The sequence below is a fragment of the Pelecanus crispus genome, chromosome 12 (assembly GCF_030463565.1).
Source record: "Pelecanus crispus isolate bPelCri1 chromosome 12, bPelCri1.pri, whole genome shotgun sequence".
Taxonomy (NCBI): domain Eukaryota; kingdom Metazoa; phylum Chordata; class Aves; order Pelecaniformes; family Pelecanidae; genus Pelecanus; species Pelecanus crispus.
Genome location: NC_134654.1, coordinates 16,110,577 through 16,137,127, shown reverse-complemented (window position 1 = coordinate 16,137,127; position 26,551 = coordinate 16,110,577). Strand labels below are relative to the sequence as shown.

At 45.9% G+C, this 26,551-nt stretch overlaps 1 protein-coding gene across 1 annotated transcript in view; it reads right to left on the bottom strand.

Annotated features, from left to right (window-relative positions):
* DNAH9 (dynein axonemal heavy chain 9) overlaps nucleotides 1–26,551 on the bottom strand; it is a 228,024-nt gene that overhangs the window by 152,596 nt on the left and 48,877 nt on the right. The window contains exons 29-41 of the mRNA XM_075720144.1: nucleotides 25,671–25,828; nucleotides 25,211–25,349; nucleotides 23,683–23,970; nucleotides 23,005–23,215; nucleotides 20,206–20,333; nucleotides 19,619–19,727; nucleotides 18,783–18,930; nucleotides 16,963–17,137; nucleotides 10,736–10,909; nucleotides 9,766–9,973; nucleotides 3,234–3,399; nucleotides 1,791–1,893; nucleotides 76–315 (exon numbers count right to left, since the gene is read on the bottom strand). Of these exons, the coding sequence (XP_075576259.1) occupies nucleotides 76–315; nucleotides 1,791–1,893; nucleotides 3,234–3,399; nucleotides 9,766–9,973; nucleotides 10,736–10,909; nucleotides 16,963–17,137; nucleotides 18,783–18,930; nucleotides 19,619–19,727; nucleotides 20,206–20,333; nucleotides 23,005–23,215; nucleotides 23,683–23,970; nucleotides 25,211–25,349; nucleotides 25,671–25,828 (2,247 nt within the window). The remainder of the gene's footprint in view (nucleotides 1–75; nucleotides 316–1,790; nucleotides 1,894–3,233; nucleotides 3,400–9,765; nucleotides 9,974–10,735; nucleotides 10,910–16,962; nucleotides 17,138–18,782; nucleotides 18,931–19,618; nucleotides 19,728–20,205; nucleotides 20,334–23,004; nucleotides 23,216–23,682; nucleotides 23,971–25,210; nucleotides 25,350–25,670; nucleotides 25,829–26,551) is intronic.

Below are 26,551 nucleotides of genomic sequence, written 5' to 3'. Positions count from 1 at the left end.
AGGGGAACACGTGTCCACAACCTCTCATGGCCTCAGAACAAGCTCCAAGTGCCACAGGACAGCAACTGCACTTACTTGGAAGATATTGGAGAAGTCTCTCAGGTTGAAAACGTAGTGGAATTTGATAGCCGTTGGCAGAAAAGTGGCAGCTACTTTCTGATGCAGTCCCAGGGCCAAGGCAATCAGCTGCTGAGCTGATTTTTGCACAGCCCCTGAGAAATTTCCACTCATCAGGTGCTGCATTAAAATGGTGCTGTAGATCCTGGACAAGGCATCCTGACCAGGGATGGAGAGAGCAAAGACACAGAAGTGACGCTGAGGAAAAGAAAGGAAGATATAGAAAGGTCAGAGATATGGGCAACCACCTCTCAAGCAAAATGCCCTTGGGGACTTGATGCAATTGGATGCAGTGCTAGATAATCTCATCTAGGCTGTCTTTCCCATGAAGGGTTGGACCAGATGATCTTTCAAGGTCCCTGACAACCTGGGATGCTCTACGATTCTCTGACTTGCAGTCCACCTGAACAAGGCTATTTCCCTCTTCCAGTTTCCCAGCAGAGTACAGTTGGCAAGTGACATCATTCTGCTCACCAAACAAGGGATTTTCAACTGCATTTCACAACTGCTATGCTGGAAGTTCAGTCCATTGAAGAGCTGAAGGGCTCTGAAGGTCCCACCGACCTCTGATGAAGTCCAGTCACTGTCTCTGTTAGGAACAGACCCTGGAAGGTGCCATGTCCCAGAGACCCCTTTATTGATTTGGAACTTGCAAAGACAGAGGATATGCCCATTTCCAGACATGGGATGCTTCTTTTTAACACAACAGAGTCCTTTGCTAAAGAGGCACCAGGGCCTGGGCTGACTCTTGTCATGAGGTTTCTCCATGAGGGAATCAATTTTGCTCTCTGCTATCCAGGCTCCCCAACAGCTGGCAGGTCCCTGTCTACAGTGCTGTGAGCAGGATCTGTCCTTGCAGCAGCTGCCCCACCGAGCTACAGCTGCTCTTGCATGGGCACCTGTTTCTCAGGGTATTTCTCCACTACTGCTCACGTGCCAAGCTTCGCCTCCTATGGTATGGCAAACACCGGCCATGCAGCTGTGAAGAGCACTGTCCCTCTGGCTGCCATTTGTCACCCTTGGATGCCAACAGGACCTGCTCAGTGGTTTTGATCTGCAGAGCCCCCAACCAGGCTCTGCCACTCCTCATAGCTTGGAGAAAATGTAACCTCAGAACTAATAATAACCAGCTCTATGACCCAGGTCGGGCCTCACAGCTACCAAAAATCAAGCCCTGAGGTTTAAGATCTCTTCCCAAATCTATACTTCTCTTACCATCAGCACTTGTACTGGGTTTGGGTTCTTTTTGTTTGTTTGGGTTTCCCCCCCACACCTCCTTTTAATGAGAATACACTGCCAGCTCCATCGGGAAATTTTAGAAACCAAAAGGCTTTAATGAACTATGTTCCAGAGGCAAATATGAGCTAAATGAAGGCAAAATCTGTCTGTACGAACCAGAAGGCTGTCCTGAAAGTAGGTGTTATGCTGGCTGGCAACTTGTGACTTTTTTCTCCAACTGAGCAGCAGAATGTGAGGAAAAACAAACAAGGGAATAAGGGAGCAAGTCTGCTGCTTCACCATTAGGAATTACAGTCACTCGACAGATTCATGCCATTTCTACTGATAAAATGACAGCAGGATCTGCCAGTGGTTTGTTTTCCTCTGGCCTCACACTTAAATAATCCAGCCAAAAATAAAATCAGCGATGTGCCTGCTATTACACAGAGCTTTACCTGCAGACGCGGGTTAATGGTGAAACTCCCCACAGTTGGGTTCATGCACGACACGTACTGCACATTCGTGATCTCCTTCAGCGACAGCTTGGTCCTGTCATACCTTTGGGCAAAACAAAAGCAGAGGCACAGTGACCACAGCCTGCGAGCAACAGCTGCTGCGTCTACCCTGGCACGTGTCCATGGGCTGCCAATGTCCAGTTGTCTTCAGTGGGGCCAAATTCCGCATCTCCCCAAGGCAGGGCCCAGGCCTGCTTGCATGCCTGTACATGGCCTAGCACACGAGTCCTGCTCTTGGTGGAAATTCTTCAGCTTCAACAACCTGTAGCTAATTTCTATAAGCTAGTAACAAGCACTGAGCAAAGTCCACAGGTTGTACCAGTCACTTGCATAGAAATTGTAGAAAATCGCAGGAGTGTATCTGGTTTGAGCCAGCCTGGGACAGGCCAAGCAGGCTGCCTGCTGCCAGACACACCTGCCTACCCACTGCCTACATGAGAAGGATGCCAAAAGACCCAGGGTTCCTACCAGGGCCAGGGCAGCCCAACGGTTACAGTGAGCTTTGCCCATCTCACTCCTCTCCAACCTTGGAGTGAGCTGCAGCCCCACCAGGCTGTGAGAGGGGACACTGAGTGTGCAACACCCCAGCGGGCGCTGCCAACAGCATGGGCAGAAAGCCTGGACATGCCTGGGAGGGGACACACGGCATGCTGCATCCCCCTGTGCCTCCGATGCCCCCATACAACCAGGAGAGCCCTCTTTCTGCCGGACTTCCTGACATCCACAGCCCAAAATTTCTGCCTCCCCTCTGCTGTCTCCATAATTGGGAAGCTTTTGGCCAAGCTCAGGCATGCATGCAGCTGAGGAGAATGGAAATTGCTATGAGTCCCTGCCCTGTAATCCCCACAGGGGGAGCTGCAAATATTGCTGTCCCACGCAGTGTTGCTGGCTATGTTGTAAAATGCACCAATCTCCTTCCAAAACACTATCACTGTTTTTCCTTCAAATTGCCTCTGCCTAGAAAATGCTTGTTTGCTGCTGCATGACTGAAAACAATATTAGGTGCTCACAGCAGGGGCAGTTCATCCCAGCTGAGGCCAAATCCATGGCCTTCCTCTGCATTGCAGAGCATCAAGGCTGAGCATCACGCTCCCTTGGCAGGCTTTCCATTGGGACCACAGTCACAAGCTGCAGCAAGAGCAGAGCAAAGCTCTTCTCAACCAGGCTATGAGTAAGTGAGTTTGTTTGCTGGGGACAGGGGAAACCCCAAGGGTGCACAGCGCTTGGTTCACCCAGAGCTAACTCTAGCCCAGCCCAGGTAGATGTGATGGCAGACACGGGATGGAGAGGGGGAACCATGTTTTGACCTCCTCTCAAACCCCATCCCCAACGCTGGAGCTGAAGAAAAAGGTCTCAGATGACCAAGCCCGAGCAGCCTCCTACCAGTGGCCGTAGTCCAGGTGCTGCCTGATCAGTGTATGGGGCTGCACCGTGCCATAAGCATCCACTTCAGGCATGTTCAGATCATCAATGAAGTAGATAACCTTCTTGGTACCTGGAGGGCCATAATTTCTGCCAGCCTTTTTATCCAGAGGCTTCTCAAGCACACCTGTATGGAAGCAGAGGTGCAAAGCTAAGAGGAGGCTGAGGGGAGACCTTATTGCTCTCTACAACTACCTGAAAGGAGGTTGTAGTGAGGTGGGTGTTGGTCTCTTCTCCCAAGTAGTTAGTGACAGGACGAGAGGAAATGGGCTCAAGCTGCACCAGGGCAGGTTTAGATTGGATATTAGGAAAAATTTCTTTACAGAAAGGGTAGTCAAGCATTGGAACAGGCTGCCCAGGGAGGTGGTGGAGTCACCATCCCTGGCAGTGTTCAAAAAATGGGTAGATGTGGCACTTTGGGACATGGTTTAGTCTAGTCTACCCTTAATTGTTTTAGGGTGGACTTGGTAATGTTAGGCTAATGGTTGGACTAGATGATCTTAAAGGTCTTTTCCAACCTAAACGATTCTATGATTCTAAGCTATCTGGGCAGTCATTGCTGCAAAATAAAAATAATTTCTCAACCCAGCTCAATTCCTTGCTGTGTGTAGCTACAGCAGCCCCAGGAGGAGCTGAACTATGCACAGGACAGGCAGGGCTCATCTTGCAGCACAGGGAAAAAAGCCCCTGGCCCCCTCCAGCTGGCATCTGGGCTGTTTATTGCTTTTTTGGGGAGGAAGAATTGGTCTCGGCACAGGATGCTGCTCACTAGCAGGACAGTGCCTGTCCCCAAGCTATGGCTATAGAGCAGTGGGGAGCCCTGCACAGGCCTGGCAGGGACCCTTGGGAACCTCTTCAGTCTGACCCGACCCAAATCAGAAAGCTCTCAATTCCTCCTTTCAAACAAAATAGGGCAAAACTAAGTCTCCTACAAAATGGGTCTACTTCAGACCAAGCAAAAGATTTTCATGTGAGATAAGGCCTTTTGAATCCCTTCTGCATAATTTTTTAAATGAAATCTTGCTTGCTGATGTTATTCTGATCCATACAAAGGAGCAGTGAATATCCTCTGCTCCCTGCCCCACCTATACGGTGACAGTGCCATTAGCATGGGCAGTAGTGGCTGGGCACTGGGAAGGAAAAAAGGAGATGCTGTAGGCACAGAAGCCCATGAGCAAAGCTGATTTTATGAGCACAGGTGCATTTTTTTTACCCCCATCAGACAGAAGTAATAAATTATTTTAGGGCCAAATTCCTGGACATCTTCAGGACAAACAAAATAATATTTTTCATTTAAATGCACCAAATGCCCACAAGTTCCCTGATCCCCTCCCCAGCATTACCCAAACCTCCAGATAATGTAACAAGACTCATTTCCAACATGAGCTGTCAAATTACCACCTGGTTTTAAGTAGGGTCATGCATGAGCAAGGGAAAGCATAGAGAGAAAAGTTTCTCATTTCAAAGCTTCGGAAGATTTTAATTTGGTTAGCAGAAGGCTGAGGTTATGTGTTGCTCTAGATTATAAAATTTGGGGAATATTTATAATGCCGGGCTGATATTTAATAAATATTGATTCCTTTGATTGCAGCCCAAGCAACCTTTACTGACTCAATAAGTAGAAAAGCAAACAGAAGCAGCTCTCTTCTGTCTAGATCCTGGGATGGGCTTTCTGCCATGTGCTTGCTTGGAGAGCATCCTTGGTCTCAGGGGCTCACTGCTCTCCTGAAGATAGAGGCAGATTTTGTTTCATTTACACAGTTTTGGGTTGTCAACAGACCTATAAGGTGCTGTATAGCAGCATGGTAAGTAGCAATTCTTTGTAATTAGGGAAGACTGGCAAATGTAAATGAGACTGGGAATTTTTATAAAAATCTCCTTGTGAAAATGTATGCTTAAGCCACTCATTATCATGTGCAAAAGTTATTAAGGAAGATTTATATTGTGGTTTTTTTCAGACCACAAATCTTTTAAAACACCGTTTTTTTTCCTGTTCCAGTGCATTGCAGACAGCTCGTCTTTCCCACTACTCAAAATTCAGCTGATTTCTTGTCACAGACTGTTGCTGCACAAAGGAATTAATTGTGCTAAGAAAAATGATGAATCTTTCCTCAGTGCAGTCTCTCTCCCCCTTCAATAAAACCACAACATTTGAAATTTCTGGTAGCAAGTTAAATTAAGTGTTTCAGATAAGCATTTAATTTAAATTTAATTAGTCCTTAATTAACATATAAAATCAGCCCTTTTTGAGGTTAAACAAGTATGCAGGGGATTCATCACACTGAAATGCAATCAATTACTGGGGATAAAGTGACATGTTTGTGAAAGTTGCATTTTAATTCAAAGCCATATCTCACAATCATAGAATCATAGAATCGTTTAGGTTGGAAAAGACCTTTAAGATCATCCAGTCCAACCATTAACCTAACACTACCAAGTCCACCACTAAACCAATTAAGGCAATAATAATAAAGGGTCCATGTCTCTGCCTCTGAGATCCTGGCATACTCAAATAGCACCTGAAAGAAACAGTCACTGCAAAGGAAAGTTAGCAGGTGCAACTCCTCTTGCCTGCTGGCTGTTGATCAAGGGGGGAGGGAACCCCAAAAGCAAAAAAGCAATGTTTATTGCAATTTTCTTACGGCAGATCTGGAGTGAAAAGGTGCTGAATGACAGGAACAGGGCAGGAGTGTGTGGAAGTCAGGGCTACATCTGAAGAAGGAGCAAGGAGGAGCAGAGGTCCAAGAAGGCACGAAGCAGAGAGAGCAGCAGACCAGAGGTCCAGGGCAATGGGCTGAGAGAGCAAAACATGCCACAGAGAGTGGCACTCAGTCACAATACACCAAAGCAAACCCCCAAACTGGCCCCAGGCTTGGGCAGAGAGGGTGTCTGGCTCCTTTTAATCCCTGTGGACATGGCACCTCTGTAAACCACAGGGCCTGCAAGGATGGTTTGAACTACATAGCTGTTCTTCCCCTAAAGGGCACACGCTCTGCACCTGATAAATGTCTGCACCAACAGACACCTTGTCCAAGAAATTACTGGCTTTCAGAGGTTTTTAAGTAAAAAAAAAGAAAAAAAAAGAAAAAAAAAAAAGAAAAAAAAGAAAAAAAAGAAAAAAAGAAAAAAAGAAAAAAAGAAAAAAAGAAAAAAAGAAAAAAAGAAAAAAAAGAAAAAAAAGAAAAAAGAAAAAAAAAAGAAAAAAAAGAAAAAAGAAAAAAGAAAAAAAGAAAAAGGAAAAAGGAAAAAGGAAGAAAGAAAAAAGGAAAAAGGAAAAAGGAAAAAGGAAAAAGGAAAAAGGAAAAAAGGAAAAAAAAAAGAAAAAAAAAAGGAAAAAGGAAAAAGGAAAAAGGAAAAAGGAAAAAGGAAAAAGGAAAAAGGAAAAAGGAAAAAGGAAAAAGGAAAAAGGAAAAAGGAAAAAGGAAAAAGGAAAAAGGAAAAAGGAAAAAGGAAAAAGGAAAAAGGAAAAAAGGAAAAAGGAAAAAGGAAAAAGGAAAAAGGAAAAAGGAAAAAGGAAGGAAAAAGGAAAAAGGAAAAAAGGAAAAAGGAAAAAAGGAAAAAGGAAAAAAGGAAAAAAGGAAAAAAGGAAAAAAGAAAGAAAAAAGGAAAAAAGAAAGAAAAAAGGAAAAAAAGAAAGAAAAAGGAAAAAAGAAAGAAAAAGGAAAAAAGAAAGAAAAAAGGAAAAAAGAAAGAAAAAAGAAAGAAAAAAGGAGAAAAAGGAGAAAAAGGAGAAAAAGGAGAAAAAGGAGAAAAAGGAGAAAAAGGAGAAAAAGGAGAAAAAAAAAAGAAAAAAGAAAAAAAAAGGAAAAAAGAGAAAAAAAAAAAAAAACCCGCACTCTAAATCTGCTTTGTATCCATGTTTTACAAATTTAAAAAGGTGCCTGCTGGGGAAAAAAAAAGCAGCCAACTGACAAACTACACATAAAAGGGAGAAACTAACTCTAAAAAATGAGCAGTAGGGCACCAGGCCAAACAATATAAATCATGCTTCCCAATGCAAATCTCACAGCCACATCTTCATCTCCATGCAAGATGACTTACTCCTCTCTGCAGAGGAAGAAAGTCACTGTTTCAGCCGATAGCTCACAGCTAGAGTAAACAGGGACACACTGCCAGGTCTGCCTGTATAAATCTCAACACCTGCACACACTCACCCTGTCCAGATGGAGATAAATGAGCATGCATTGCCCCACCCAGGGAGCTGGGTGGACAAAGAGACAGCTTAGCCCATTTACCAGCTCAAGGGCATTTCACAGAGACCCAACACAGGGAGAAAAGGAGAAGAGGCACCTGGGAGGGGAGAAGGGAGGCTCTAACCATCACATCGCTCAGGGCTGCAAGACTGGTCAAAAGGTGAGATTTTACCCATTTTTTCACTTGAAGGACATGTAACCCAAATAATTTGCATTCACACTGTGGGCAGTGGCACGGGCACCATCCCGTGGGGCTGGTCAGCACAGGCAGGAGAGTCTGGGAGGGTGGGTACCAGCAGGCCCAGAAACTCTACAAACCTGCCCCAGAAAGCTCTGATGCTGGCCCCATGACACAGCCCCAGGTTACACAACAGGGGCTGAGCCTGTGCTGTCACTTCTCTGCAAGCAGATCAGTCCCAGAGGGCAATTTTAAGCTCTGACACATCTCTTAAAATGTTTGTGGTGTTGGGAGCCTGGCAGAGCATGGAAAGAGCCCCAGATGCTTACTGCCTTTGGCATTAATCTGGGCTGTGAGCACATCCCCGCCCAGCAATTGTCCAGGAACAACCCAAACGGTGAAGGTTAAATCCTCGGTCTCACCAATCTTTCATGGATGGTAGTCCTGTATAGGGCTGGGGGAGCAAAAGGATTTCAGGCCATTTGGGTCAAACCAAGCTATATAAAGGAAGCATTTAGCTTTATGGTGACCCACAGCTGGTATTCAACTCAAAACCAACCAGGTTGTTTCATTCTTGGTTAATAAATACATGTAAAAGGTTATTTTATCTTTACATCAACTCAAAGTGAAAACATCATTCCAAAATGAGCAACTTTTCAAGGTTTCCCTCCTTTCTCTTTGCCTCTGAAGAGCCTAAACAGCAAAACTGACCTCATCTTGGTCCTAGACTGTTTTTCACTGATGTGCCAAAATCCTCACCAGCAATATTCTTATGGGCTTCCCCAGAGCCAGCAATTCCCTGGGGCTCTGAGGCCCCCAAGGTCAGCAACTCCTGTGCCCCCAGGGAGGTGGGGGTGTAGGACCTGCTCCATGGGAACATGTCAGGCTGCGGCAGGACGTGGGGGACAGCACCAGGAACCGTCAGCCCTGGTTTACAGCCTGCACATATCCATTATTGAGAGCAGCCCTGTGGAGAAGGACTTGGGGGTACTGGTGGGTGAAAAGCTGGACATGAGCCAACAATGTGCACTTGCAGGCCAGAAAGCCAACCGTATCCTGGGCTGCATCAAAAGAAGCGTGGCCAGCAGGTCGAGGGAGGTGATTGTGCCCCTCTACTCTGCTCTGGTGAGACCCCACCTGGAGTACTGCATCCAGCTCTGGGGCCCTCAGCACAAGAATGACATGGACCTGTTGGAGCGGGTCCAGAAGAGGGCCACCAAAATGATCCGAGGGCTGGAGCACCTGTCCTACAAGGACAGGCTGAGAGAGTTGGGGTTGTTCAGCCTGGAGAAGAGAAGGCTGCAAGGAGACCTTATTGCGACCTTCCAGTACTTAAAGGGGGCCTACAGGAAAGATGGGGAGAATCTTTTTAACAAGGCCTGTTGTGACAGGACAAGGAATAATGGATTTAAACTGAAGAAGAATAGATTTAGACTAGGCATAAGAAAGAAATTTTTTACAATGAGGGTGGTCAAGCACTGGAACAGGTTGCCCAGAGAGGTGGTAGAGGCCCCATCTCTGGCAACATTCAAGGTCAGGTTGGACGGGGCTCTGAGCAACCTGATCTAGTTAAAGCTGTCCCTGCTCAGTGCAGGGGGGTTGGGCTAGATGACCTCTAAAGGTCCCTTCCAACCCAAAGCATTCTATGATTTTATGATTAGCACCATCCTTACTGCTAACTGGGATGCAATTCCCGTCATTGCACCCAGAAGACAGTTTGGATTCTAGCCAAGAAACCCGTCGTATCCAGCATGGGCTTAAATTCAAGCATATTAAAGACACACCTCAAGGCAAGTATGAACTGTGTGCTGTACAAAACAGCAGCAGATTTAAGCATGTGCTTTGGCACAGCCCTGAACCAGAGTCGTGGTGTTCAGAATTCACATCCTCATGATGGAAAATGTCATCTTCCACAAAATCAGGGGTCTGCTGACCTGAGAGTTTCACAGGAGGATTTAAGAGTCTGTGGGTGTCAGTGCAGAGACCACACACAACATGGGCAGCTCACCCACAGGTCTTCTCCCGAGTGCCACAGTGCATACCCCACTCCAAACCTCGCCACACACCCCAGGAATTCGGTAACCTGCCAGCCAGAAGTCCCATGGCTCAGCTGTTGCCTTACCTTGCAGCATGGCAGAGGTGGTGTAGTAGTTAAATGGGACCCTCTTCACCACATATGCATCCGTGTCCAGTGAGGAGAGCTTGTCCCCCACCAGCACAGACTTCCCCATGCCGGCATTGCCCACCAGCATCACCGGGCGCTGGCGCTCCAGGAGCCTGTCCATGAAGTACCGCACACGGACTGTCTCGGTGGTGGGCACCAGGCAAGCCTGAGAGGGGCATAACGAGCAGGTAAGAGTCCCCATCCTTGCCACAACCCCACAGCCATGTTCTGGGGAGAAGTAAAACTGGGAGAGCCAGGAATGAGTGAGGTGACCCTAGTTTCTACGTTGCACGAGGAAGGGAACAATATGCTGCTGCCAGCTATTAAAATCAAAGTGTCTGTACAAATGAAACCTTGACAGCCCAATGCTGGGAGCAGCATCTGGATCTCCCCACAAATACACATTTTGCTACAACGGTAACAATTTTTACAAGTCATCTGCTTACTATGGCACTTTAAAAGGAAAGAAGAGTAGCTGGCAAATGCAATTCACTACCTGCAGAAACTCATTTTTTGTCCAAATCATAAAAACATCTCTATTTTCAGCCAGGCACAGGATGATGACATGGTGTCTCAGGGACTTTGTCACTACATTGTCTCACATCCTGCAGGCTGCACTCCTTGGCCAAACGTACCCCCTGTCAGGCACCTCCTGTCCTGCACTCTGGGCACACCAGCTCCTGGGTCACTGGGGTGGCTCTGAGCCTGCCCCTCATGTACACCACTCAGATTTAGAAGATGGATAGGGGATGTGTCTTCACAGTCAAAATACAGTAAAGAAAGATGGGTAATTTAGTTGTACCTCATAAAGAATACCATTCTTATTATGAAGAGCTTGACCTTTAATGAGACTTCATTGAAATGCCTGTGTACAGTCACTAAAATGCATGTATTCCTCCCAGACAGAAAGCATGCAAGGTTCACGTACCTGTAATGGCATTTCTGGATCAAATTCAAACTGGGGAATAAGTTTAGACCAAGGCTCAAACTTCTTTGTTTCCGGATCGATGTAAAAGTCAAAGACTGTGCCCTGAGAGGGAAACTTGATAGTCTTAAATTCTGCCACCCACCACTTGCTGAACTTCACTCTATAGTCCACAAGCTGCAAGACAAAAAGTGAAGAAAATATGCTCATCTGCAGAGATTTGTTAGTGATGGAGAATCTTATCTATCCCAGTCCACCAGAGTGGGACTGGTCCTTAAAATATATCCACAGCATAATGATCTTATCATTTTTCCTATTATTAAGCCTATGTTTTTATTTTCTTCATTTCTTCTCATCATTCCTATTTATTCACCTAAATAATTCATCCTTTGTGTTGATCACTCTTGGTATGTCTGAGATTAGATAGATGGATCAATTTGAAAAAGAGAAATACGTGCCTATGACTAAACAGACTGCTTGATTGATTCTTGGTGCCTGCTTCTTCCAACAGACAAGGACACAATATCCATCTACATCTGTGGTCACAGTTAGTCAAAGCATGCATACTAAAGCCTTTCCTCATAAATCACACCACTCTACTAATACTTAGTTGTTGTCTTCTGGCCTCTTTTCAAGCCACAATGTTTTGGAGAAGCAGGATTGCAGACACCAGTGTATCAAAGCACCAGAAAGGGACCTAGCAGGACTAGGCAAGTGATTGTCCCCCTGTATTCAGCATTGGTGATGCCGCACCTTGAATACTGTGTTCAGTTTTGGGCTCCTCAGTATAAGAAAGACATTGAGGTACTGGAGCATGTCCAAAGAAGGGCAACGATGCTGGTGAAGGGCCTAGAGAACAAGTCTAATGAGGAGCAGCTGAGGGAACTGGAGTTGTTTAGCCTGGAGAAGAGGAGGCTGAGGGGAGACCCTATTGCTCTCTACAACTACCTGAAAGGAGATTGTAGTGAGGTGGCTGTCAGTCTCTTCTCCCAAGTAACAAGCGATAGGACAAGAGGAAATGTCCTCAAGTTGCACCATGGGAGGTTTGGATTGGATATTAGGAAAAATTTCTTCACCAAAATAGTTATGAATCATTGAAACAGGCTGCCCAGGGAAGTGGTTCAGTCACCAGCCCTGGAGGTATTTAAAGGATGTGTAGATGTGGTGCTTAAGGACATAGTTTAGTGGTGGACTTGGCAGTGTTAGGTTAACAGTTGGACTCAACGATCTTAAAGGTCTTTTCCAACCTAAGTGATTCTATGATTCTGTGACCATGCCCCTTTGGCTCTGCTGTGTTTCTGCACTGCCATATCACCCTGGAAGTGCCCACTTTCTTGTCTTTCCCCATTATATCTTTCTATGCATGGAGATTTTTGAGCATCTGAACTTTTTCAAGAGCTGGGGTGACAGTTTTGCTTTAGATGCTGGGTCAGGACTTGCAAAATGCACTTAGACCCCTCCCCTGCCCCAGGTGTCCTGTATGACATTAGGACAGTCACTCTGCCTGAACATCTTCCCATGCAGACAACGGGGACTACAGCCTTCTGCCCTAGGGAGAAGCGCATGGGAGAAGGAGGGGAAAAGTGCTGTTAAAAATATGTCTGTGAAATAGTGGATGCATAATTTAGCCAGTTTTAACAGCACAGTTTCTTTCTGGGGTATCTGCGGGTCTCTCCTCCCTATAGCCATTTGACATGCTTTCCCAGGCCAGAAGCCCAGGTGGGAGTGCCAAAACATTGCCCATAGACTGCTAAGCCTCCATCAGGAAACCCGGGTTTGCAGCTGAACTGAAACAAGTGTCCTCTGTAATGTCTCCTGAGCCACCATCCATCAAAAGACCAGAGGATTTGAAAAACACATTATTAGTATCCACGATTTTGCAGTCTCATGCTATTCAGAGAGGCACAATAACTGTAATTCTCCATTCTCCCATCACTATAACTCCTTGGTGCTGGCAGCAGAGTAGCCTGCAGTGGAGAGGGACATGCATCGCTGCTAAAAGCTTTCTCACAAGGGTGCCCTTACCCCTGCACAGCCAAACTGCCTGCAGCTGCATTGTGATGGGCTGCCCGCCCTCCCTAACCAAGCAGTTAAGTGGAGCTGCTCCAGCCCTGGCCCTATGGCCAGAACAGTGTTGAACTCAAACTGCTTCCTTAATAAAAAAGCCCATATGGATTTCTGCTAATTTCAGAGCCTGAAAATGGCAAATCTATCATCTGTTTTTATACAGGAGCCCTGCTACCCACCAACAAGCGCAGAGTAGCAGGAAGCCATCCAGACTGTTTCTCCTGACATTTCGACAGCAAAAGGTCAGCACGAAGGGCACCTTCAATAGACAGCAATAAACAGATTTTATATTGGATCATTTTTCATCAGGCTTCCCCTCACTCGGACTGCTGTATCCTCGCACTCTCAGTTCTGACATTTACAGAGCACCACAAGCAGCAATGCACAGTCCAGCCTCAAAGTAAAAACCTCCCAGAGGGATGCTGTGCCCGCACAGCACAGCTCCTCCTGCAACCCACACAGCAGCCCAGCAAGAGCATGCTGCACCAAGGGCACCACTCCCTGGGGAGCCAGGCAGACAGCAGGCAGCAAAGCCTGTGATGCCAGGGACTGACTCTGCCACGGTGTGGGGAACACCGTGTTCATCTGCCACATGACCACACTCCAGCCAACTTGCTCAAGGAGCTATAAGCTCCTATAATTAGTCAGCAGCTTGTACTGCTGGAGCAAGGACAAGTAGTGCTTCCCAGGCTTTGTTGTGGGTTGTTTTTTTTTTTTTTAAGTCACCCTGCACTGACAACACTAGGGCTATTTCCCAGTAGGCACATTGGAAATGGAGGGTTAATTCCTCCACAAGGACCAAGAAAGCTCTTCTCGGACAAGTCATTCAATGGCCACAAGGCATGATGGCACCAAGTGAGTACCAAGCTGAGCTTGGCCTGTGTTGTTTATCATTTCCTGAAACATCTGCTCCTTGGCATGAAGTAAATGTGTGGAGTCCAGCAGATGTTGTTGGTCTAGCACTGAGGCACATGGAAAAAACATGAAGAGACCCCAGTGAGCACTTGAGCAGCCTCTGAGAACGGCAGTGCCTCCACCTGAGCTGGGGAAGGACCTGCGGTGTCAGGTCCATGGAGAGACCTCCCACGTGCTCCAGACAACACAGAGCTTGACACAAGCCCACTAAAGACCAGATATGGATCTCTGAGCCCTTGACAGCAGTGTCCTGTCACTGGGCAGACCCACACATCAGGACGACATGATTTAGACCTGGGGACTAGGTATCCTCTGACCAGGAGATGCAACCACCCGACAGGTTTCCAGCAGGCATTGAGCAGAACCAGACTGAGCAGCTCCAGCAGATGCCAAATGTACTTCCACCCACAGTCTTTGCTGCTATTCACATTGTTCCCTGTGCCTCTTGCTGAAAAGCTGGTACCCAAAATCTAGGTCTTCATGTGCCACACATGCTCTTTAGACCCCTCTACAAGTGCCTCAGGCCTGCCTGCCTCTGAACCAGTCACACTAAAAATCTCCAGCTTGCACAGCCATCAATCTGGAAACAGCAATGCCAACACAGGGTGGAGAGCTGTTCTGCAAGCATGACCATGAAACCATGGAACAGAGCCAAGGGTGGTCCCAATGTTGGCTGCATTGGCAGCAGGACTCTGACGTACAGCCTGCTATCTTCTTGTCCATTATTACTGTTAACAGTTGGAAGTTGTAAAACAGCAGCAGCTTTTCCAATTACTTGGAAATCAAGAGACAGCCCTGCTGTGCCGAGGTGAGCCACACGGCCAGGAAATGGGGCAGAATGGGGCACAGGGATGAAAGGAAATGCCCATTTCTCCTCTCCTGTGCACAAGACTTCAGGGATAGACAGAGAACAGGGAGGTCAGAGGCAGCAGCACAACTCTGCTTCCCCCAAGCAACTCTGGAGAAGATCCTTCCCAAGATCCCTGTTGTTCACATGCTACAGCTCTGTCCTGGTTTCGGCTGGGATAGAGTTAATTTTCTTCCTAGCAGCAGGCATAGTGCTGTGTTTTGGATTTAGTAGGAGAAGAATGCTGATAACATGCTGATGTTTTTAGTTGTTGCTGAGTACTGCTTATGCTAGTCAAGGACTTTTCAGCTTCCCATGCTCTGCCAGGCACACAAGAAACTGGGAGGGGGCGCAGCCAGAATAGTTGATCCAAACTGACCAAAGGGCTATTCCATACCATATGACGTCATGCTCAGTATATAAACTGGGGGGGGGGGGGGTGGCCGGGGAGCAGCGATCGCTGCTCGGGAACTGTGTATCGGTCGGCGGGTGGTGAGCAATTGCATTGTGCATCACTTGCTTCGTGTATCATTATTATTATTATCATTATTATACTGTTACTATTAGCATTACTATTTTACTTTATTTCAATTACTAAACTGTTCTTATCTCAACCCAGGAGTGTTTCTCACTCTTACTCCTCCAATTCTCTCCCCCATCCCATCAGGGTAGGGGGAGTGAGCGAGCGGCTGCATGGTGCTTAGTTGCTGGCTGGGGCTAAACCACGACAAGCTCCTACCAAAGCAACTGTTTCAGCCTTATGTGCTTGTCCCATGTTTTAAGGACCAGGACTTGAAAAGGGCTGAATGCTGACCTTGAGAAAACTGTCTTATAGTAATAGCACCATGCAAGAGATCACATCCACCTTGTCTAATGCAAGCTGATGGATTCAGAGGCTGACAGCTGCAATTAATCCATAGGATATATGTACTGCGGGAAGCAGCATGGAGAGTAGTGCCCTGCCTTCCTCTGTCTCTCAGACATGATGTCCTGGTTTCGGCTGGGATAGAGTTAATTTTCTTCCTAGCAGCAAGCATAGTGCTGTGTTTTGGATTTAGTAGAAGAATGTTGATAACACACTGATGTTTTTAGTTGTTGCTAAGTACTGCTTATGCTAGTCAAGGACTTTTCAGCTTCCCATGCTCTGCCAGGTACACAAGAAACTGGGAGGGGGCGCAGCCAGAATAGTTGATCCAAAGTGACCAAAAGGCTATTCCATACCATATGACATCATGCTCGGTATATAAACTGGGGAGCAGCAATTGCTGCTCGGGAACTGTCTGGGTATCGGTCGGCGGGTGGTGAGCAATTGCACTGTGCATCATTTGCTTTGTATATTATTATTATTATCATCATTATTACATTGTTATTATCATTACTATTTTACTTTATTTCAATTATTAAACTGTTCTTATCTCAACCCAGGAGTGTTTCTCACTCTTACTCCTCCAATTCTCTCCCCTATCCCATCGGGGTAGGGGGAGTGAGCGAGTGGCTGCGTGGTGCTTAGTTGCTGGCTGGGGCTAAACCACGACACATGAGTGTACATTGAACATCAGAGAACATCAGAGACGCCACTAGTGAACGACAACCTGATTAATACTCCTAGCCCAAAAAGAATTTGGTCTCTATATTATGCCCTCCAGCACTACAGTCTTGGGTGTGGAAATCCATGCACAGCTTGACTGAGCCCAGCAGCTCATGACAGAGACCACCCAACAGCTGGCTGCCCTTAGGGGAGTTCAAGCTGAGTGCCTACAACCATCAACCTCAACCTCATCAGTATGGTCCCAGCAAAGAGTATTTCAAAGAGCAGAGCCACTGTCTACTTCCACTTAAGTGGAAGCACATAATCCCGAAAGCCCATCCTGCCCTGCTGACCACCCCTCTTTCTTATGTACTTCTATCAGAAATTGAGGACAGACAATTCTTGACATCCACCTATGTTTAATAAAAGTCAGTGGTGTCAAAGCACCGGCTGGTTTATGTTATGTAGCACAACGTCTACCTGTGCAGTCAGATCAGTCAGATGGCTGAAAGATTGCTCCACTGATATATTCATCTGATAAGTCAGTCTTAATTTGATCACATTACACACATCCACAGATGTCTATAAATTAACCTAATGTTTCTCCCCAGTGAAATGTGTCTGCATAAGCAAACATCCCTCTGCCTTTATCACTTGACCCCTCAGCCATTCTCCTCTGGTGTTACACCCTGGATAATGAGGTCTTTTGCAAAAGGAATTGTTGTGTTCCAGTTTCTAGCTTAGTATCACCTATATGACAGCCCCAGGAAAACAGCATTACTGATATAGCACTATGTTTTGGAAAGAATAAAAAACTAAAAAGAAAAAAAAAGGCCTGTGTAAAAGATGGTGAAGTGGCATCTTTCTTCTTACCTGGTCTTGAAACATTGATCCACCAAAGGCCCAGACAGCAGCAAAGACAAAGTAAAGTTCATAAAGCTCCTTGGGACAATCGGGAGGTGTGTTCTCCTCCGTCAGGAGGCATTCAAGGAGGTAGCACAACATCTGAACCATACTCTGCTCAGGAATGGGAATAATCTTCTTAAACCTACGGGATGGAAATTGAAAACATGGGAAATATAACTGGGTCCAGCAACACAGTCGCTCACAATCCAGAAATGCAAGCCTAGAAATGCTTTTTCAGAATATTAGCATTTTACTTGTCATCAGTGTGTGTCTTATTACCGGGTACAGCAATAAAGAGAACACCCATTCTCTCCCTCTGACCTGCTGGCACTGGCACATATACAAGTAATAACAGCAATCAAAGTTTCAAGCATTTTAAAACTTTGATCCTCTTGAAAGAAGTAAAATGGAAGACTTGCTAAAGGCAATGATTTTCTGTGAACATGATGACTTCAAAAGTGGTCAAATAGAGGAGTAATAAAATAAACCCTTTCATCTTGCCATTTTACGTTCATTTAAGCTACTCTTACAGCATTCCAAACTAACATTGTAGCAGCACTGAAGTCCTCTGTAAAGTAATTATAGATACTTGAAAGGTTGGTTCTACAATTTCTGAATTAAGCAAGCTACCAAAATACTCAGTTCAGGAACACCTGCAGTTAATCCCATGGATTTCACTGTCTGACACATTGCTCAGCAAATAGAGCGGGAAATGTCCGATGGACTCTGCTGCCAATGGCTATAACCAGCTTGCTCACCCAGGGAGCAGCTCCCTAGTAAGATGCCTAACTCCTACTTCCAAAGACCACTGCTTTCACTTAAGCTTCCACTTCTGACACATCCCCACTGTGGTTGACAACTCCCATGCTCAACTGGACATTGATTTTTTAATTTTTTTTATTTTTTTTTAATGAAGGTGCAACTATGGGAAGCAAGCAGATGATGGGAAAAGCTCCCTTACTCAAGTTTGTTGGGACAGTACTTTGGCCAGTCCTCACCACAGTATGAGTAAGAGAGCTGTCTCCCATGATGATAAGCAAGAACCACACGACTTCTCTGTGGGCACCGCTTTGAAGCTTACTCAGGCCAAGGAGCACCAGGGCCCTTCCAAATATCGAAGTTCTTCATGTTCATTGGATGGGTGTCCAACCATGAAACATGCCCAGGTTGGATGCCCACACAGACTGGCTTAATTTTGTTCAAATGCATCAGGAAAGAAATTCAAGAGACAACTGCCTGTAGAGCAATCCCACCCTCTGCCACAAACACAAACTTCCTTCTCATCACCAAGGGGCAGAAAAAGAAATGGGGAAAGGATAAAAGAGGATCTTCTCTCTCCACCTTTCACACTGCATACTGAAAACATTCCTTCAGCAGTGGTCTGAAATCTGCTCTACTGAAAAATAACTTGTGGAGTGAACCACTTGCGTCTAGCCTGACATATCAGGGGACTGAAAAGACTTTCTTTTTAGGATCTCCTGGATTTACTTTCCAAGAGATACAGAACTGGTACAAGAAGTACAGGAACAATCAAATCAAAATGTGATAGAAACCAGATGAAAACTAGATCTGACCAACAAAGGATGGACAGGAGTGTCAGCTTCCCCACCTCACCCTGTTTTTTCTCTGAGCTTAAGCCAATGATGTTCAGGGCTCTCAGGGGCAAGGAGGAAACCCGCCACCTGTGCCACATGCAGCACAACCCCAGCACAGCATAGCTGGTCTGGAAAGTGGTGAGTGTCCCCCAGCCCTTGCCAGTGGAGATACAATCACTCTTCAGATGGTACCTTGTTCTGAGGGTGTCCAGGCAAATCGGCAGGTACTTATCAAACAAAATGGTCAGGTTGGCTCTTTCAGACTGGATCACTCGCCTGTCAATCCAGCTACTCACAGGGGGATTCCAGCCCAGATCCGATGGGTTGATGTACAGGATCCCTTTAGGCCCAGGGTAAGAGAGAACATATAGTAAGGACACAGCAGAGACTATTCCTTTCCACCAGCAGAAAGTCTCAGCTACTTTTATGCAACTAAAACCCTCTCAAATATGCCTGGGTGCTCCATTACCTACGCCTCCTCCTGCCCCACTGAGGAGTAGAAACATTAACAGTCAAGAGACTTAACTCAGGAAACCAGGACACCTTTCATGACTCTGCTCCAAATTCAAAATATGGTCTTGCCTGAATCATGTTACTGCTCTGGGCCCCATTTCCCCATGTGTAAAACTAGGGGACACCTTCATTCCCTTCTTCCATACTTCATGCACTTCTCCCAAAGATCAGGAACTCTTTGGGATAGAGACTCTCCTTCTCCTCATCAAACCCATACAGGGCTTTGCACAATAGGAGCACTATCTCAGCAATGCTGAAGCCATGATCACCCCTCAACAGCCACAGAGCTCTGGGTAAATCTCCAAGATGATAACAGTTCCCCATATGGATTTGGGGTCAGGATTCTCAGTTTGTCAATGTGCTTCAGGAACCTACCCTGTCCACCAAAGGCAGCTGTGATCCCAGGTTGGGAACTTTAAAGAAAGGCCAAGTTGGCCAACAAAAGACTGGTTAATGGCACTAAATCCTACTTGGTCCATGCAAAATCCCAGTGTGAAGCTCAGGCCAGGACTCACCTGCTCTAGACACAGTCGCTGGGGTGGCTGTGCGCAGGTGGCTGATCTCAAAGACCAGCCGCATCGTTGGGTTCAGAGGGATTCTCTCATTGCTGGCCAGGGTCAGCACCTGCATGTCAGAGACAGACAGACAGACTAATTACTCCCCCAGGAATAGGAATTAAAAGCATCCAGCACTTTGCACTAAAAAGCTTGGTTGCTGTCAGCCCAGTTCCTTGAGGCAAAGCAGCTGATTTCTAACTATCCTTCTCTCTTCCATGACCCAGAATCAACAGCACTCCCTTAGGGTGGAGGGAAAAAAGGTGTAGGATTATGACCGCACTTTATTTTTAAAGGTCCTGAAGTTATGATCAGGACATTTGTGATTACTCATGAGCCCGACTCTCCAGGAAAGGGAAATTCCAGTGAAAACATGCTTTGAGCTATTTCCCTCATGCACCATTTTCTTTCTGCAATATTGTTTGGTATATCTGAAGAAACAAAATTGCATTATTCTAGGAGTTGTTATTTCAGCATCTGCATTACTCCTAGACTGAACCACACCACACAGTCAAGGAATACCTGCTTCTTTAACTTATATTCTTTACCTTATTATCATCCATCACAGTATTAAGAGATTCAATCCACATCGGATCAATATCTCCATCTAGTACCATCCATTTGGGACCATCATGTGTGATGTTGGCCAGCTCTCGCATGATTGACGAAAACAGTCCTGGCAGGGTGACAGGAATGTGTTGATGAACACGCAAGTTGCCACCTGCTCTAGCAACTTAATAAAAATTATCCTAACTAATGCTTTTCTCTTACACATTCAAAACTCTATGCATCTGTACATAAATATTACTATATCATGATATGGGTCTAGTCTGCTTTGAGGAAAAAAAACATTACCACTTACCACCACTGAAAATGACTGCAGACCTACACACAGGCTTCATTCCCAATGAGAATCATAAGGGATAAGAAAAATGAAGAGCAGATACTCAGAAGCAAAAGAAGGCATGAGTTACACAATGCAGAGAAAACCATCTGCATATACCTTGGAAATTCTTATAAATGTTTTTTTGTGGCTCTAAGTATATCAGGGAAATCAAGATGCATTAAACACTGGGTCATGGCTTTAGTGAGATTGAGGGGAGAACAAGCACAGAATGACATTGAATGACAGAATAAAATGTCAGTAAATCAAGGAGACAGAGAGGATACAGTGTCTCAAGGGGAGTAAATAATGAATGTTAAGAAGAGCAAGAAGGCTGGGAATAGAGCAGCAGTACTGCAGAGCATATGAAAACTCCACAAAACTATCACTCTCCTCTACATGTGAAAATAGCTAGGGAGACGCTGGTCTTCATGAAAAAACATCAGGCAAACATTAAAAAAAAGCCTCTCTTCTGGTGAATTGTGACCATCCCACTTTTTTTTTTTTCTCCAGGGCAAGCTATTTCTTTGTGATCCAGGTCAGGAACAGCTAGTGGCATTATATGACTGAAGACAAAGCCTTGTGCACAACAAATGCAGAACAGCTCACCTGAAACAGGTATTCAATTCCAAGATCAGGACAAAAAAAAAAACCACTTCACTCGCTCTGCTTTGACTCAGTTCCTCACATGTTGGACACATGTCTTGGAAATCGCTCCAACATAATTAGTATCAGAAATAGCTACTGTTTCGGAGCATCAATGCTTCCCTCATATACACCATGACAGCAAAGAAGAGAAAAGTGCCCTCTCTCCTAACCTTGTGCGTCCACATCACAGAGTGGTCTTGGGATTTAAAAGAAGAATTTGGCTCTACAGAGAACCCTTGTGGGACCATTTACCACCTAACATGTATAACCTGTTCAATTCCTGATAATGAAAGGAGTGACAGGATGAAAACAAGGCACTGATCCGTAAGGGAACACATCATGTCTTGTTAGGTTGTGGTGAAGATTGCCTTGCTGGTCTTTGACAACAAGAAACAAAATTTTCAGGAATGGTTAATGCAGAAAATATCTGCCTTGAAACCTCAGGGAGGAGTCCTGTAAGCTCCCCTGAAACCTTACAGGCTAGAAACCACTGGACAGCCACCTGTAAAATGTCCTTCCTGCTGTTCAGTGCCACCTGCAGTCCTCGATCTGCAGTCACTACTGCAGCCAATCTGCAGAGTTCAGGCTGTATCCTGCACTTCCCTCGGTCACTTTGATTTAGGGCATTGAGGTGCTGGAGCATGTCCAGAGAAGGGCAATGAAGCTGGTGAAGGGTCTAGAGAACAAGTCTTATGAGGAGCGGCTGAGGGAACTGGGATTGTTTAGCCTGAAGAAGAGGCGGCTGAGGGGAGACCTTATTGCTCTCTACAACTACCTGAAAGGAGGTTGTAGTGAGGTGGGTGTTGGGCTCTTCTCCCATGTAGTTAGCAACAGGACAAAAGGTAATGGCCTCAGGTTGCACCATGGGAGATTTAGATTGGATATTAGGAAAAATTTCTTCACGGAAAGAGCAGTCAAGCATTGGAACAGGTTGCTCAGAGAGGTGGTGGAGTCACCATCCCTGGCGGTGTTCAAAAAATGGGTAGACGTGGCTCTTTGGGACATGGTTTAGTAGGCATGGTGGTGTGGGTTGATGCTTGGACTGATGATCTTAGAGGTCCTTTCGAACCTTAATGACTCCTAGTTTTACTTCATTAGAAAATAGTCCAGCCACCAAGCCAGGAAACAAGAAATTAATTCTTACTCTACCCTTAACTGGTTTAGTGGTGGACTTGGTAGTGGTAGGTTAATGGTTGGACTGGATGATCTTAAAGGTCTTTTCCAAAGTAAACGATTCTATGATTCTATGAACCAAACATTTTTACTCCAGATTTCTGTAATTGTTCAGCAAGTTTTAAATGCTCATCTTATCTTCCTCAGGAGCAATTGGGATCAACAGACTGTCAAATGCTAGTGTACTACAGAGATCAGGCAGCAATAGTAAATAGAAAAATACCACTTTAAGGCTGCTGCGTGTGTGCTACCAGATATGGAAACCTGGGGATGGCACATTTTGTGGGGCCCCAATGCACACCATAGGACAGGAGGGAACTCTCTTCTATCACTGGTCCAGCCAACCCCAAAAAACTGCCTGCCCCATTTAGGAACTGGTAAGTGTTGGTATTAATGGACATAATAGTTATCCTTATGGCAATAGGATAAAGCAGGTTTATGCTATACTTCCCATCTGAAGATCAAAAAGCTAACACATCCTATGTATCCTTTCAACAACAAACTCTCACATGGCTGTGAGCAACAGACAAGCGCCTGGGCTTTCAGGCCTGCATACAAAGAACCAGTCATCCTGCTGCTGCCCAGGAAGTTCATTAAAAATATCCTTCTTTATCTACAGATTCAGGCATGAAAAGACATTTACCATCTTTCCATTCTCTTGTTGCTGGGTTAATGATGCCAAAAAGCTCATCGTTGGTGACTGCCTTGGGGTTGAGGTCTGTCCAGACAGGACGTTGCTTCATTATCTGGTAAGTCTTGTTCAGGGATCTCATCACCTGAGACTTGCCCGTGCCTGCATTACCCACCACGAAGACAGAGTGCCGAACTGTCAGCAGCTCCTCCAGCTGCACCACCTGAGAAAAAACACTCCCAAATTGTAGACAAAGATGCCAAACTGAAGTTCAGATCTACAAAATAGCCCATTGGGCCTCTTCTTTAGAAAGATGTGACCCAGAGACACAAACGGATTTGGCAATGAGTTTGGTCTAGCCACTCCAATTACAATGGATGAAATCCTCAGCCTGCAGACAAACATTCAGCACTATTTACATCTGACAGCCATCAGCCGATGAGGCTCTGCTCTCCTGGGGCCACACTTTCATGAGTCTACAAGAGTTAGACCCTTTAAACTTAGGGGCCGAGCCAGTGCTGGCTTTAGGGGCAGGTGCAACTGCATCAGACCCAGCATAGCTAACTCTGTCCTCCATCAAGGTGTGCCTGCAAGGGGAATATTGTGCAGAGCCTTCTTTGTAGAAGCAAATACGGTTCAGAAAACCCAAATGATTTGATGGTGGTACAGCAGAAGATCACTTGGTCTTACTTTGAGCACAAAGTTGTCCTCAGCCTGCAGCCGGAGGTCCAGCACAGCCTGCCTCACAAATGACTCAAAATTCAGGTCACGCTTCCGAGGCACATCCAGCGCAGGGAAAAGATCCCCAATCAGCCCCATAAACACCGGCACATCATCGGTCACAATCTTGGGGATGTTAAAGTCACGAAGTGAGCGCATCAGAACCTGGTCTTCGGGTCGCCCTGGGTCATCTCGTTTGAGGGAGCCAGCGACAACTAGCACTGACTTGATTGCACGCAAGCCCCAGTCGTAGTGATCCTACATGGGGGGAAAAAAAAAATAAAAAAAGGAGGGTTGAGTTTATGCTTAGACAGTATACCACCATCCAGGGGTAAGAACCAGCAGATCCAAACTGCCAGACAAGTCAGCAATGAAAATACATCCAAATCTGTTATTTGCATTGTGGCCAGAGACCTCCACCAGCCTGAGTTACCCGATTTCCATTTCGGTAGGTGGGATTCCCATCAGGGACAGTATTGGAGAGTCAAATAATTTAGCTGTTTATACCATCACGAGGGCTCAGAGTTGGCAGTAAGACAGCAGTAGGACTTGCACTCTGAAGACATAAGCAATTTGTTTCACCTAAATCATAACGCAGCTAAAGCAAGGCCAGCCAGACCACTGGATCTGCAGGAGCCACCAAGGTGAAAGATTTGTTAGTCCATTATGAAGCCCCAAATACCCAAGTTTCTCCATCCTGCCCATCACAAGATTACCAGGCGTGTTTGGTCCCAGAGGCAGTCCACCAAGCAGGGCATAAGATGAGCATTGCTGAAAAAGAGCCACAAAGAGGCATGAGAGGAACTCTGAAGCCAACAAGCAACTCTTTACATTTCTGCACTGTTAAGAACCTCCAGAGCACAGCTCAACAGCTGACTGCTTTGTGTGGGAGGCCATGGCTTCCACCAAGATCTCCAAGACACAACACAAAGTTTCTGTGACAAGGCATCTCCCACCCAGCCTCATGCTGGCACAGCCAAGATCAGGTTTTCCATCTGGAGTCCTGATTCAACTCTTCTCTGGAACCAGCTTTATCCATGCAAATGATGACAAGGAAAAATCTGATTAATTAGAGCTTTGCACTGAAAGTGATCCTACTTGGTCAACACCTGACACAACAGGGAACTGTTAGGCTGAACTTAGAGAGAGACAGACATCATAAACCCCTTGCAGGCAGGAAAATCAATAGGAACTAGGAGAATGGAAAGCAAAGGGTCACTGGAACAAGAAAACCTCCAAACATGGTGTCATTTGAGCCCATTGAAAAATCTGTCCCATTAATGCAGCCGGTCAAGTGTCTTTGTCCCTACAGATCCTCCAGTAAAGCAGTTTGAAAATTTCATTTCTCTGATGATCACAAGCCTCCTCTCAGCAGCTAGCACAAATGTAGTTGCTAAATAAAAGCTGTGAAGCTTTAGCCACAGAGATGAGTGGCAGAGTGTTGGGTTTGGATATCAACAGGCTCTATTGTACCATCCAACCACAGAAGCGGGCTCACCTGCTTGGACAGGAGCTCTTTGCAGCGTTGGTACAGAGTAATGAACTTCCTGGCTAATGCCCGGGCATCAATGAATCCCTCAGCCACCAACATAATTTCACAGATCAGCTCAAAGTCTGGCACAACCATTGCGCACGGCCTAAAAAGATAGGGAAGACAAGACTGCAGAACAAGTATTTCTTGACTACAGGTCTTAAGGGCAGTGGATTTGCCACTTTATCTTTCAGGTCTTCTCCAGTGAGCCAGGTCACACATGGCCTTTCCCATCACAAGGGACAGAGTTCCTTTGCCCTGCCTGTGCCTTCCCAGACCCAGAGTTGTTGCACAAGGCCAAAAAAACTATCTGCAAATCCCCAGTGCAAGTGAATTCCCCAAGGAAATAACATCAAGCCTGGATGTTCCAAAAAGACAATTTCTGCCAGTCTTATAATACAGGTCACAAACCTTGACCTGGACTCACCTGAAGAGAGCTTTTAAATTCTCAGGTAGCTCAGTTCTCCCTGCATAACCAGGGTTCATGGTGATGAAAATGCCTACTGAGGAAACTAAGTTAACGTCTTCTCCAAGAAAATTGAAGGATTTCTTCTTCTCCCGTATTGCATCCTGCACACTCTTCACCTAGGAATCAAGACAGTGTTATAGCATTGGTGTTCAGTTACGAAAAACACAGCAGACAACAGTGCTTCCTTCCTTACACTTGGCCTCATGATGACGGGGGCTTATCACTGTTTTGTTTTGGTTTTTTACTGACCATATAAACCTTTATACACTTTTTGGAGTAAATCTGTGTGGCAATATCAATCCCCCATCACAATCAAAATCTGACAAAGCGGAAAAGAGAGCTGAAGAGACTGGGCAGTCAAACTACAAAGGAACTGCAAGAATTTGCACCATTGCTCCAAAAGACAATACTGGATGTCGGTGAGGAAGAGCAGCTCAGGAGAAGGAAACGCCTCCAAAGCTGCCTACATCTCACCTTGGCTTTTGACATCACCTGTGGGACACTTCTCAGCACATCTCACAGCAAAAACACCATGAAAGGCGAAATCATCTCTTTCAACTTCCCAATCTAGCAGGAGGCCAGATGCCCGAGATGAGATGCAGGGCTGTCCAGGCATCCACAACACAGCCAACACGCAAATGCAGTCCCAAGAGTCTGACACAATACAGGCCCCCGGTTCTCTCCACCCATCTCCACCCCTCCCCACACACCACTGCTCTTCATGACAGCCAAAAACCCTCCTGCACCTGCTCTTTTCCTTGCCTAGGCCCAGAAGAGAAGCAGCATTTCCCAATAAACTTGGCCTCAGCTCAATTGTAAACTGATCACTTGGCATTCCT